The sequence below is a fragment of the Tetrahymena thermophila genome (assembly GCF_000189635.1).
Source record: "Tetrahymena thermophila SB210 genomic scaffold scf_8254638, whole genome shotgun sequence".
NCBI classification, from domain to species: Eukaryota; Ciliophora; class Oligohymenophorea; order Hymenostomatida; family Tetrahymenidae; genus Tetrahymena; species Tetrahymena thermophila.
In genome coordinates this window covers 191758-205170 of record NW_002476407.1, presented here as the reverse complement: position 1 = coordinate 205170, position 13413 = coordinate 191758, and the positions used below count along the sequence as shown (strand labels likewise).

The window sequence follows — 13413 nt, the reverse complement described above, 5'->3', positions numbered from 1 at the left end:
TTTTTATTTAATAAGCATCTTATGGCATATACATAATATCATAAAATAAATAAAAATTTTAATAATTTAGATTAATGATTAAAAATTGAAGAAAAAAAAAATTTGAAAATAGTTCAGCTGTTTTAAGAGATATAAAAATTAAAAGATAAGAAAAATATAATTAATAAATAAATTGAGCAAATAAGATATTATAAGAAATCAATTTTTTTAATGAAATTAGTTTAAAATATGAAATAAGATAAACATTAATTTTAACAAATAAATTTGAATTGAATAAATTTAGAGCTTAATATTTATTAAATATATTTATTATAAATAAGTCATTTTTTTATTTGAATATGATTATAAGATAATAATTTTTTTTAGGAATATGTATATTTAAAAATTTTATTTTTTAAATAATAATATTATTATGATTATTATTCTTTTTAGAAAGAATGTATATTTTTAATTTTTAGTTCTTTTTAGATTAGTCAGCATACATACATTCATTTATTTATTTGATCATTTAATAATTTTTGGTTCTTCACCTTGATTGGAAAATTGTTTAAGTGAAGAAGATTTGCTTGATAATTATTATGAAATTTTTGTCTTTTTAATCTGTATTACTTTATTATGTGATTTATATATATAGTATCAATTAGTTTTAGTTAGTTTTTATTCTGAAATATATGTTTGTTTGTTTGTTTTTTTGTTTGCTTTATAGGTTAAGAAAACAGAGAAAGAAATTTGGTTGTTATTATTTTGAATGTGCTCATTTAAAAGAAAGAGCAACAAAATATTTCATTAATTTAATTAATCTTATTTATTTTGTTTACAAATTTCGCTTTTTTATTTACAAATCTTATTTAATGAATTGTTTTTATTAATTAAAGCGAGTAATCAAAAAATCACTAGGCGATTTTTTTTTGTTAATTAACTTCTGGACTCTCTTCTATCCTTTGATAAAATAGTAGATAAACTTCCTATTTTATTACAGTCTTTTCACTAACTTCTTAGTATTTGCCATCGTCACAACAAAACCACTTTAAATAAATAAATAAAATAAGAAAGAAGTCAAAAAATTTTAAATCTAAGTTTACTCTATTTTCTCTTTTGACGTAAGATATATAATGTCCAGAATCTTAGCTTCCAGAGTGTACAATAATTCCTATTAAATTATAGTAGTAACCTCCACTAGTTGAACTGTTTTTGACATATCTAAGTATTATAAAATTTATATTTTATTAGTAAAGCTTCAATTTGAATTAATTACTGTTTAATGGATAAATTTTAAATAGGGTATTTTATAAAATCTGTTATTTTTCTCTTTTTTGGATATATTTTAAAGCGCTTAAGGTGTAATGTCAATATGTAAGGAGTTTTTGAAATGAGCACTTGCTTCTTAGCTTTATTGTTTTAATTGCACTTTTCACATTTGTAGTCATCTGAAAGTATTTCTTCTGAAAAGAATTTATTTAAGCAATCCTATACCGATGTAGTTTTAGAATCCATACCAAGAGACAGATCTAAAAAAGGATCATATGTTCTAGAGATATATCCACATTTACTGCAGTTCACATTGCTGCTTAACTATCCAGAAAAGATGTAATCAATTATACTGTTTTGGAATCTTAAATAATATTGATAGGCTTCTTCAGAGTCTTTAAATTAGGTGGGATTTTTACTTGGTAGAATAGGATTTAGCTCATCCTAAATTTCACTTAATATCTAGGAAATAATAATAAATAAATTAGTTTTTTAATAAAAAAAATGATTAATATCTTACATATCTAATGAATTCTTAAGCATCGTGTTGTTCATGAGGAATAAATGGTTTTTTTATTACTTTTTTCAGTAAATTCATATCTAAAATATTATTTTCTGAAGTTTTTTCATACAATTTTATCATGTCTGCATATACAGGAACAATTTTTAGGGCTTTTCTTGTACCTTGTATTTTTACAACTCTTCTATATTCTTCACTGAGAAAATAGCTATTAAGTTCTGGAATGGAGAGCAAACATTATACGGAAGCATTTAGGTAACAGTAATTGGATTAATTGTGCAATCCCCTAACTCCTAAGGCTTGCTTTTTAAATAATTAGCTTGGACGAACTACATCTGCAGTCTATATTACTTAATTATCAAACTAAGAAGGAATCATTTACTTTTAAGCCCGATTGTGATATTCCAACATACTCGGGTTAGTTGTTGCTGCAGTTGAAGTAGATGAAGATTATTTAGAAAAAAGATTCTCTCCAATCCCTCCTGAAGATGGCTGCTTTACGTTTTGAGCGCTTTTTATTGCTTCAGTAATACTTTTACTACTTGTACTGCTGCTCTGTCTAGACAAAGGAATATCAGGACCTCCTCCATAAAGACATCTCATTAGAAAGTAAACTTTAGAGCTGACTATATCAAAATTAATTTTTTCTTTGATTCCCTTTTTTACAGTTTTATTTTCATAATCGATTAAGTTGCTATTTGAAATAGGCAAGGAAAAAGAGGCTGTGGAATGAGGGTCTGAAAGCCATTTAGTGTATTAAACTGCCCAAGAAATGTCAATAATGTGAGAATAATATTTATCTTAATTCCATTCCTTAATTAAAACCAGCTCTTTCATTTTTCTATATTAAAAGAAATAAATAAATTTTAATCATAAAACTCAACTTGTTAACTAACTTAAATTACTAATAAAAATAAAAAATAAAAAAAGGCACCTCTCTTTAGCAGGCAATCTTTTAAGTTTGGAGGCAATCTCATTGATTTCAAGCATAGATATAGTCTCATTGATAGAAATATCCTTTTGAATTTAAAAAATAGTAAGTTTTATTTAAAAAAATAAAAGATCTCATACTGATTATTTTGTTGATGTTTGAGAAATGTTGTTATCATTTTATGTAGAACTAAATGATGTATTACTCAGACTAGTGCATTAATTGTAGTTATTTGAATTAGAAAAGTTAGGCATTTAAAACACTGTTACTATCTAAGATGAAGAAGAAGTTGATGTGCTCTCTGTGCTGATGCGCTAACTAATTAATTGTGGTTACTGCTATTCCTTTTAATTTTTTTCTTGATTTATTCTACTAGGAGTTTGATTTTCTAATTATTATGGAGATTGGCTATTAAGCTTAGGAGTATCAAATATAGAGTTTTTTCTATATTTTAAACAAAAAAAATATATTAATTATTTTTAAAACAAATATGCTATTTATTTGGCAATTGCTTGCATTTTAAGCAGGAAAAGAAATGAGTATTTAAATCAAAATACTGTTCGCTAAGGTTTATTGAAGAGCTATTACTATCTCTTTTTGGCGTTTATGGATGATTTGAAAAGGAAAAGTTACGACCCTGCTACTTTTATTCTTCTACTTCCTCTTGCTTTTCTAATTATTGCTAGCTTTGTTTATCTTCTAATGTATTTGGCCCTTCTTAATTTTTTATCTACTTTGATTAACTTTTCTCTATTTTACTACCTATCTCTTCCGCTGCTTCGTTTTTTTATTATTTCTGTTAAGACAATATTTAATCTTCCTCTTCTTTTTATTCAATACTCTCTAAATGCTCTTGGTTTTAATTACTTTATTTCTTCTCTTTTCTTTTTGATATAATTTAATTACTTAAAAGTTTACCGTATTGAAAAATAATTAATGTTAGTAATTTTTTATTAATACCACAAATAGACTTTGAATTATTTTTCATAATTATTTTTACTAATCAACCCACCTACTTACCTACCTACATACCTAAAAACATATATACACACCAACTTTATTCTTTTCTAATTTAGCTATGAAATAAACTATCAAATTGGTGATAATATATTTATTTTTCTTTTTAATTATAAAGTTTAGATTTAAAATATATGTATGTATTTATTTATTTATTTATTCGTTTATACATCTTAAAATGACTTAATTTTAATTGTTTAAAAAGTTGTCAGCTTAATTTGAATAAAAATCATCAGTAATAAAGTAAGCTTTTATTATGTTATATGTTCAAATATTTTTTGTAAATATTAATTCTATTGATTATTGAGATTATTCATAGCATAATTTCTTACATATTTTAAAATTCTTTTTAATTAAGTGTGAATTTAATTTCTCTTAAAATAAAATTGTGCTTAAGTAATTGATCATTCGTTCATTCATTTATTTTAACAAATATTTTATCTTTTTATATTGATTTTTTGTGGCTATTTAAGAGATTTTCTATATCATGTCAATTTATGGTATTAAAAAATTTCTCTATCTTTTATCTTCCAAAATATTAAATTTTTAAAATATTAGTAAATTACTCATTTTCTGTTTTTAAGGTTGCTAGACTTTATAAAGAAGTTTATGTAAATAGTTTATCTGATCGAGTTCGATCTCTAAAATATTTATTCATCAAAGGTATCTTCTTTTCTAATGTTTATGGTACTTAAGGCACTAACTCATCATCGTCATCAATTATTTCCTCTTCACAATTACTATTCTTTAAGCCACTATTTGTAATTAAAAAACACATTATAATATATGTCATTCTAAAATTAGCTTTATAAGTTAAATAATCTGCTTAATAAGCAATCAAAATATAAATGTAATCATCCTAATTTTAGCGGTAATTTTTAGTAATCGTGGCGCTTTTCATCTGAAAATAAATTGCATCAAAATTTGATCATGCAATAAGTAAATAAATTCATTAGTAAAGTGAATTTAGATTTTGTATTTTTGTTTTATTTGATAGCTGCTGTGTGTGTTTATGTAGGATGTATATACTGATTATTTTTTACAATGTATGTTAAAATATATATCTAAAGAAGTATGCAAAAACCTAAAATCACAGAATTCGGTTATTAATCTGTCTGGTTCAGTTGCTTGCGTAATGAAGTTCTATATCTATATGTATGAAAAAAAAATATTTTAAGTAATAAAAATATTATATTCATTAATTCTATTTGAAGAAAAAACAATTGATTGTTAAGTGTTTTTCATATAATTTGTAGATTTTCATTTATCATAAGTTTAAAGATAATGAACAGATTTCTAATTTCTAATATTTGATATAGAAAATTCAAACAAAATATTACAGGTGATGATGTGTAGTAATTAGATTTGATATTAGGAGAGTCCATAGTATCAATTTAATACAAAGGGTTTAATTTTTAATGAAAGCTATTTGTATCGTTCCGCTTTATGTTACTCACTAACTCACTCTCTTAATTTTTGTAATCTCTTCTCTTTTGTATTCTTATATCTTATTTTTGTTTCAAATTTTTTCAATGTATTAATAATCACAGTAATTAATTATATGAGTTATTTTGTGACAGCTCTCATTTAATTAAATTCACTGCTAGCAGCTTGATAAGACTATTTAATATATGCATGCAATTTCTTAATACACATCTGATAATTCGCTTATTTAGATTCAAGTCATTAAAGTGAATAAGAATTTCAAGAATTAGCACCTCTGGCTACTGTTGTTTGCCCCATAAATTAATAAATAAATAAACAATCTATCTAAGTTGTCTAATGTAATTAATAATCTTAATGCGATGCACTGCATGCTGTTAATTTTAACAAATTATTATTTTTTCTTACTTTTATGTTTTCATTAATTGCATTTTGTTGTTTTAATTTTTAATAGCCTTTTTAAAAAATGATATTATTAACTCTGTTGTTAGAATTTTCTTCTATATTTTTTTATTTAATTTAATCAAAATTTATCATTTAAGCTAAATTTACTTATTAACATTAATAAATTTTATCATTTTTGATAGGTAAAAGCAAGTAAACAAAACTCTTTTATTTTAAAATAGACTTGTTTATCATTCATTAGACTTTTGAGGACATATAAACACCATAAAATTTACAAAATGAAAAAAGTAAATAGCAAATTTAAAAGATAATAATTTTATTGCAAAAAATACATCAACAAATAAATATAATTAATATTAATTTATACTCAAATTTATTTTCTTTAAAATATTTACAATTTATTTTCTATTTTATATAAATTAGTTATTATTATAATTCTGGTTGCTATTTAGAAATTACTTAGTTAGTCATTAAATATAAAAACCTACTCCATTATTTCCTACTGCTACTTTATTTGTATGAATATTCTTATATTAGTTTCTAGGAACTTAGTTGAAAATACCTGTTTCTGTATTACACCTCTAATGAGATGCTTTTGTTTAGCTCTATATCTTTTAGGTACTTGCTGTATTATTTGAGCTATTATCGTAATGGTTGCTATTAAATCTGTATTAATCTAGTGTTGAGTTTAAATTGGACGCTGTCATTGATAAATTTGTTTTCCTGCTATTTATTTTACCTGTTTGAGAAAATTGATCTTGGTTCATTGTCCTTTAAACATTTTTTGAGGACAGATAATAATTGGGTCTAGAGTTTACTTTAGAATCTGAACAATCTTCAGGTTTAACTGTAAAATTTTTACTTATTGTGTTCAATTTAATTGATGGATCGTTAAAGTATGTCTTGATTTTTTTAGAATCTTCATTTCTGACTGCTGGTTACTGATTTTAATTAGGGTTATTTTCTAACTAACGCCTCAAATATTCAGTGTTATAAGTTCCCATACCTTTTTTTTAAACTATTGCACTATCAATTTTACTTTTTGAAAAATCAATAGACTTGCTTTATTCATATTTTTTCTTTCCTCCATCCTCAAAAATTTCTTATTTTTTCAAAGATTTCGGAACAAATCCTTGCTATTGCTAAATTGTATTTAGAGATTTTTTTAAATGGTGCTTAGGAGGTATAATAATCCTCAAATCAAGATCAGTAAAAACTGTACTTCTTCCTTATTGTGTCGAATTCATTTTAACTACTGAATTAATTTATATTAATTTCTTCTTTTGGTTATGACTGACTCTCCGTTAGCTAGTTCTTTGGAATTGGATTAAATATCTCTTTTATAACGTTGAAATATATTGCGCAAATTTGTAATTTAACTATTAAAAAATAATTAATTTATTGATTGATTGATAGATAGATAGGTAAATTTCAATAATTATTTATACTATTAAAATTTATAGATACTTTTTTGCTATAAGAAGCTATCAAGCATAGATGTAATTGAAGTAAATTTTTATTTATTTTTAAATTGAAATACATTATTAATATTCATAACTTTAACAGATCAATAATTAAAAATTCATTTTGATTGAGAAACCTATAAAAATCTAAAATTATTTTCGAATAAAATAAACAAAAATGAAAGCTAAATAGATAGAGATAAAGAAATTAAAAAATTGAAGGATGAATGGATATTTTGATTGATAGATAGATAGATATATAATATTCTTAATATACATATAAAATTATTTAAATTGAAGGATTAATAAAAGATATTATTATTTTTTAGAAATGAATGAATGATTGATTGATTTATATATTTATTTTCTTCTTCATGCTTCAAGATTGAGAATTTTTATATAAAAGGAATAAATATTATTTTTTTAAATTTTAATTATTAAATTATAATCATTTCTGTGTGTAAGAAAGTTTTCTGTTTATTATTCAGTTAATCAGTTAGTTAATTTTGAAATTCAAATTGCTACTATTTTTAGAATTTATTTGTATTATTTCGAATAATCAGTTTATAGGAGAAAGTGATTAATGATTAAATATTTTACTTAAAATTTTTTATTTATCAGCATTTTTTATTTCCTTATTATATGCCCAATTGTTGACATTATTTCCTAGTTCATTTATTAAAATGTTATCAAAATCGTAAACATCTACTAACTTAGCGCAGACTCTTAACCTATTAATGTAAGAAGTTTCACCTCCTTCATCAGAATCATTATTAGCTATAACTTGCTTAATAAAGCTTTTTATTAATTACTCAATATTCTAACTTTTCATTGATTAGAATTGTTCGTTGTTATTATTCTGCTAAAAATATATTTCAAAATAAAGGTATTCATTTTTAACATGCAAGAAATTCTATTCTATCAAAGTTATTTCTTTTTCAATTGCACTCCTTATCTTTATATATCCTTCATTCATCATAGTTCTTGCTAAATCCATAGTTGTTAGTGGAGCAGGAAGATCTATCTGCTAAGATATGAAACTCTAATTTAATTCTATAAGCTTCTTCAGTCTTTCACAACGAGTTAGAATTATTTGCTGGTAGTATTAATAAGTTATTTATGGTAGTATTATGTTATAATTTTCATTTTCGCAAATATCAATCAGCTCGTAAAGTAGCTAAGTCAAAAAGAAAAGCTTGTTTCTCTCTTTAGATAATTCCTAGACTATTTTTTGAGATATATCTACATTCTGTTACTTATTATTTTTACAAACTCCTGCAGAGGCAATCGAAGGATGAATTGGAGGAATTTGATTACCAGTTGAGCTATACATAGAAATTTAATTGTTTCCGCTTATACTAAGCTAATTATTGCTTGCTATTTTTGAGCTACTACTTGAATTCTGCAAATTGCTTGGGTTGTTGTTTGCACTACTTTAAACTTACAAATTAAGTGCTTAAGAATTACCTGAGGCAGATGCTGAATTATTATTTAAAGCGATATTTGCATTATTTTAATTACAACTAGTATTATTAATGCTTCTTCCTGAAGTAGATGAGGAAGATTATAAAGTAGAAACCAAATCTTATGAAACTTATGGATCTTTTTGAATAATTTGAGATGTTGGTTATGTTTAAAGAGTCAAAGTAGGAGTAACCACAAGAGTGGGAGGCTTTTAAGTCTATAATATTGGTTATTTATATCTATCTTCTAAGGTTTAACCATGGAGGATATTGCGCTTTGAATCACTATTACTGTACAAATTACTTGCAAGATTAGTTTAAGATGAAGTAGCAGAATTATTTGCAGCAGCAGCGGGATTTAAGTTTAGATAATCAGCATTATTTTCTATGTGCTCATTCTATTAAATATTCATAATATTATTATTAATAGAAAGTGGCTTTTGATAATTGGCTACCCCTCCAATTGAAGTAAGTGCCCTTTTATGATCCTATCTTTGGAATTTTATGCTATTTTATGGGTCTTTCATTTATTATGCCTGTGAAGAATTCGACGTCTAATCTAATTATAAGCGCTAAGGGGCTAATGGTGAGTCTAGCTAGTCTTAGGCTTTGAAATTTTGTTATGCTATTTTATCTTCAGTAGTTGCACTCCTAAACGGATTCTCCCTTTATGGTGGATGTGGGACAAAAGAATTGACACTATTCTATGAATTTGGGCGATTTATCTCATTAGTGTTAAAGCCTACGAGATTATTAGCATTTGTCTCAAGTACTTGCTAAAATTATTGAACAGAATTAATTTTATCTTTGCTTTCATTGCTTTTTTTTTCAGTGGCTTGCATATTATTTTAAGTCAATCCTATTTTATCATTTGAGTAGTCTCGAGTCATTCCTCCTCCATTTGCAAAAGCTGTTTTTGATGGTGTTTCTGTTTTTGAATGCTAAGTAAACATAGCATGAGAAGAAACACTCCTTTAATGGTTAGGATTAAAGTGAGTTGGTTAAATACTACTTTAAGGTTTTGTTTGTGAATTTAGATTTTAATGCTATGGAAACATGTTGTTCGAAGAGTTTGTTGAATTTTATTTTTGTATCTCTTCTTAGCTTGAAGCTGCATTCTAAAATTATTGAGGAGTAGAATGAGGAGGTTTAGGTTGCTAGCTTCTTTCCTTTTTAGAAGATAAATTTTAAGCTCCTCCTTTGATTTATGCGTTGGGATCTACATACTCTCCGTCACTGTTAATTTAGATTTAAAAAAGCTAATCCCATGATATTCTCTATTCTGGATCTTTTACAAGCATAGCCATGAGGAGGGCTTCTGTTTGTGGTGAAATATTTTAAATATCTTTTCTAATCACCAACTAACCATCATTTAAAAGACTAATTAGTCTGACTATCGATTTCTAATTTAATAATTATTAAAAAAATATTAAAAAAAATCTTAATTTTGCATGGCTTTTAAAATACAATTTGCTTTAAAAACCACTGTTTTTTTTTAGATTTTAATTCATATTTGTTAAGCATAAATTACCTCTTCAAACGGACATATGCCAAATAGTAATTCATATAATACAACGCCTAAACTCCAAATATCTGCTTTTACACAGTAGTCTTATCCTCTAAGGATTTCAGGCGCCATATAGAGAGGAGAACCTAGCATAGTTTGAGCCATATCAGTTGGGTTCGTTAGGGATTTACAAAATCCAAAATCTGCTAATTTAATTTAGTTGTTATGCAATAAAATATTAGTAGGCTTTAAATCTCTATGCATTATATTGAATTTCCTTAACACCTTAAAGGCTTCTAGTAACTATGCAAAAACGTGAAGAGCTTCATTTTCTTTAAATATTTTTTTCTTTTTTAATTAATCTTCCAAAGTTCCACCACTACAAAATTCATAGACAAAGTAATAATTATTACTACTTCTGAGAAGTTCAATAAATGAGACAACATGTCTATTATCATCCATTTAACTAAGGGTTTTAATTTCATTTACAGTGCATTCTTCTAATTTAGGGTTTTCTTTAAATTTCTATATTTTAACTACTTTTATAGCGACAACTTTATTCGTTTTTATATTTGTTGCTCTATAAACTTTGCCATACTAACCGGATCCAATTACTTCGTCAAGCGAGTAATTCTCAACCATTTTGGTAATTTTACGATTTTGCATTGCTAATTGCTAATTATATCTAATTAAAAACTATCAGAAGTGATATTTTGTTTTGAATGTCTTTATTTTTTAATATAAAAAGTCTGCTAAACCTTTTATTATTGATACTAGCTTCAATACCTTCTAACTTTGATTTTAGGTCTTTTCAAACACTTATAAAAACACTATCAATTTTTTTTATAAGAAATAATTAGGAGAAAACAAATTAACTTTTAATTTCTTCAAATTTCATACAATGCTTTTTTAAATCACAATCCTTCAACGAATAAAAAAATTAATTTGTCGTTTATTAATTAAGAAAAAAATCCCACTCATCACATACATAAGACCTTTAAGATATTTAATCTATTATTGGTTAAAATAAAATTATGTAATAATTCGGTAGATTAAAAATGTCAAAATACTTTTTTATTTTGAAATACCAATCAAAATAAAATAGTAAATATTCTAATTTTAAGATTGATTATTTAGCAATAAAAAAGTATTTCATATTTTAGTAATATTAAAAGATGTAACTAAATTTTTATCAACTTTAAATTTGGAATAAATACATTTTTTTATTGAGTAGAAGTTTTTTCTAATTTATTGTTTTAAATATTTTTTTTTTAAATTATTTTTTATAAATTGAAATCAAAAAAAATATTTTAAAATCTTAAATTAAATTTTGAAATAGATTTAAATTTTTTAAGGAGATTTAATTGAAATTAAGTTCTTGATAAAAAAAAATAGATTTTAAAGTACAAAATAAAATAAATATTAAAAAAAACACAAAATGAACAATTTTAATTATTAATTATTTAACAGGTAAATTAAAAAATCTCAAAATACTTTTTAATATTGAAATGCCTTTCAAGATGAAACAGCAAATATTCTAAATTTAGTTTTGTAATTTAATATTTTGACAATAAAAAAGTATTTCATATTTTAATAAAATTAAAAAGTCTAACTAAATTTTATCAAATTTAAATTTAGAATAAATTAAATTTGTTGAATAGAAAATTTTTCTAAATTATTGTTTGAAACATTTTTTGTTTATGCTATTTTTTATAAAAAGTAAAATAAAAATTATTTTAATATCTTAAATTAAATTTTCAAATAACTTCAAACTTTTCTTAAGAGGTTTAATTTAAATTAATTTTTTGATAAAAAATAAATTTTAGAATACAAAATAAAATAAATATTTATAATAAACACAACATTATTTATATTTTTAATCTATTTTTTAAGTATTTCGTTCAATTTTTATAACAAAATTTATTAACTCAAACTAATTTGAAGCGACACCTTTTAGATAAATATTTAAATATGTTTATAATTATTTAGCCAAATCAATAAAATTATATTATTACCCTAGGACTCCCTGACCGCTCCATGTACGAGGAGTGAGAGTTAAATTTACTAGTTCGTAATTTTCATTCTTGTAGTAAAATTATTCAGACTATTATATTTTATTATTTTTTCTTAATACTTAGACTGGAATTTCTTTGTTGACATTCGATTTAACAGTTTCTATCAAAAATTATAATTCCTTGTGATTGTAATGATTTACAGGACCAAAAGAAACAATTAAATCGTTTAGTTTAACACCTGCTTAAAATGCTGGAGATTAATCTACTACTTCATTTATATAAGCAAATGGAATCAAAATATTTTTTTTTATTTCTGCATTTAAATTTTCATCTTTCATATCTTCATCATATTCCTTTTTAGCTTTTTCAGCAGCTTCAGTTTTTTTCATTATTTCCATATTCTTTTCATATTCTTCTAAATCCCTTTAGGCTTATCCACTTTCTCTGTATTCTTCATGTAAATCACCTAAACCTAGATTATAATTTTGAGATAAATAACTGAGATTCCTAAAAGCAAATAAATATTTATTTACTTTTCTCTATTTCTACCATTAAGCCTTTATAATCATTGTTTAATTCTTTTCAAATTTAATAAAAAAAGTAAAATAATTGTTGCTTCTAAATAATTTTACCATTAAATTTTCTTTTGAGATTTTTGTATGTGCTTAATTCTCCAAAATCTAAATCAGCTCTTGGAAAACCTTCTTCATCAACTAAACTTTTGTTATAATCTAAATTTAAAGTTTAAAATCAACAAAACCAACAATATTTTATGCTAAAAATACTTTTGTCTTCATAATACTTAATTTCTTTATTTAATGCGCTAATTTATGTTTCTATATCCTTTCTTTACAAGTCAAGCTATTGTAATTTTACCTAAGTTGAAGTCATTCTTACTTACTTTCTAATCTACTAAATCAATTAAATTTTTAATTATTGCAATATTTTTGATACTTTTTGAAATTATAATAAATTGTTTCTGATTAATTTAATAAAAATATCTTTTATATATTAAAAACAATTAAAAGATTTAGAAAGAAAGATTCTAAGATCATTTCTATTGTCAAGATCATAAAGCATGAGTGAGAATAGTCTGTTCCACCTAAAAAATTTTTCTTAGATAATTAGATGAGAATTTATATTTTTAAATTAAATACATCTTTTAACAATATAAAAAATAAAATTAAATTGATAATAATTAATTTAATTATAAAGAATTAGTAAATATTTACATAAAAGATGCAAGATAGGAAGTATACACACATATTTTAATTATTTTATTATATTATATTTTAGTTAATTAGTTAGTTTTTTAGTTAATTAATTAAATATTAAGTTATTTGTTTTTAGTTATTTATTCATATCAAAATATTTTAAAGCAATTTGTTTTAATCAATTTAA

The 13413-nt window shown here is 23.6% G+C and overlaps 4 protein-coding genes across 4 annotated transcripts; all 4 read right to left on the bottom strand. All coding sequences in view use genetic code 6, as the record gives it.

The window, feature by feature from the left end:
* Positions 1 to 890: 890 nt before the first annotated feature.
* TTHERM_00188880 (ubiquitin carboxy-terminal hydrolase) lies at positions 891 to 5101 on the bottom strand (the record flags this gene model as incomplete). Its single annotated transcript, XM_001016564.2, has 10 exons — positions 891 to 1025; positions 1083 to 1200; positions 1256 to 1710; positions 1769 to 2609; positions 2703 to 2785; positions 2840 to 3143; positions 3257 to 3583; positions 4283 to 4471; positions 4801 to 4865; positions 5057 to 5101. The coding sequence occupies 10 exons, from the start codon at positions 5099 to 5101 to the stop codon at positions 891 to 893; spliced, it is 2562 nt and encodes an 853-aa protein (XP_001016564.2).
* Positions 5102 to 6031: 930 nt separating this feature from the next.
* TTHERM_00188870 (hypothetical protein) lies at positions 6032 to 6811 on the bottom strand (the record flags this gene model as incomplete). The annotated part of the gene is made up of 1 exon (XM_001016563.2): positions 6032 to 6811. The coding sequence occupies one exon, from the start codon at positions 6809 to 6811 to the stop codon at positions 6032 to 6034; it is 780 nt and encodes a 259-aa protein (XP_001016563.2).
* Positions 6812 to 7586: 775 nt separating this feature from the next.
* TTHERM_00188869 (Serine/Threonine kinase domain protein) lies at positions 7587 to 10663 on the bottom strand (the record flags this gene model as incomplete). Its single annotated transcript, XM_001470760.2, has 2 exons — positions 7587 to 9893; positions 10022 to 10663. 2 exons carry the CDS (start codon positions 10661 to 10663, stop codon positions 7587 to 7589), a joined length of 2949 nt encoding a protein of 982 aa, XP_001470810.2.
* A 1262-nt stretch (positions 10664 to 11925) lies between these two features.
* Positions 11926 to 12903, bottom strand: TTHERM_00188860 (26S proteasome non-ATPase regulatory subunit 9, putative; the record flags this gene model as incomplete). Its single annotated transcript, XM_001016562.3, has 5 exons — positions 11926 to 11947; positions 12013 to 12484; positions 12546 to 12590; positions 12645 to 12743; positions 12798 to 12903. 5 exons carry the CDS (start codon positions 12901 to 12903, stop codon positions 11926 to 11928), a joined length of 744 nt encoding a protein of 247 aa, XP_001016562.3.
* Between the last annotated feature and the right edge of the window lie 510 nt (positions 12904 to 13413).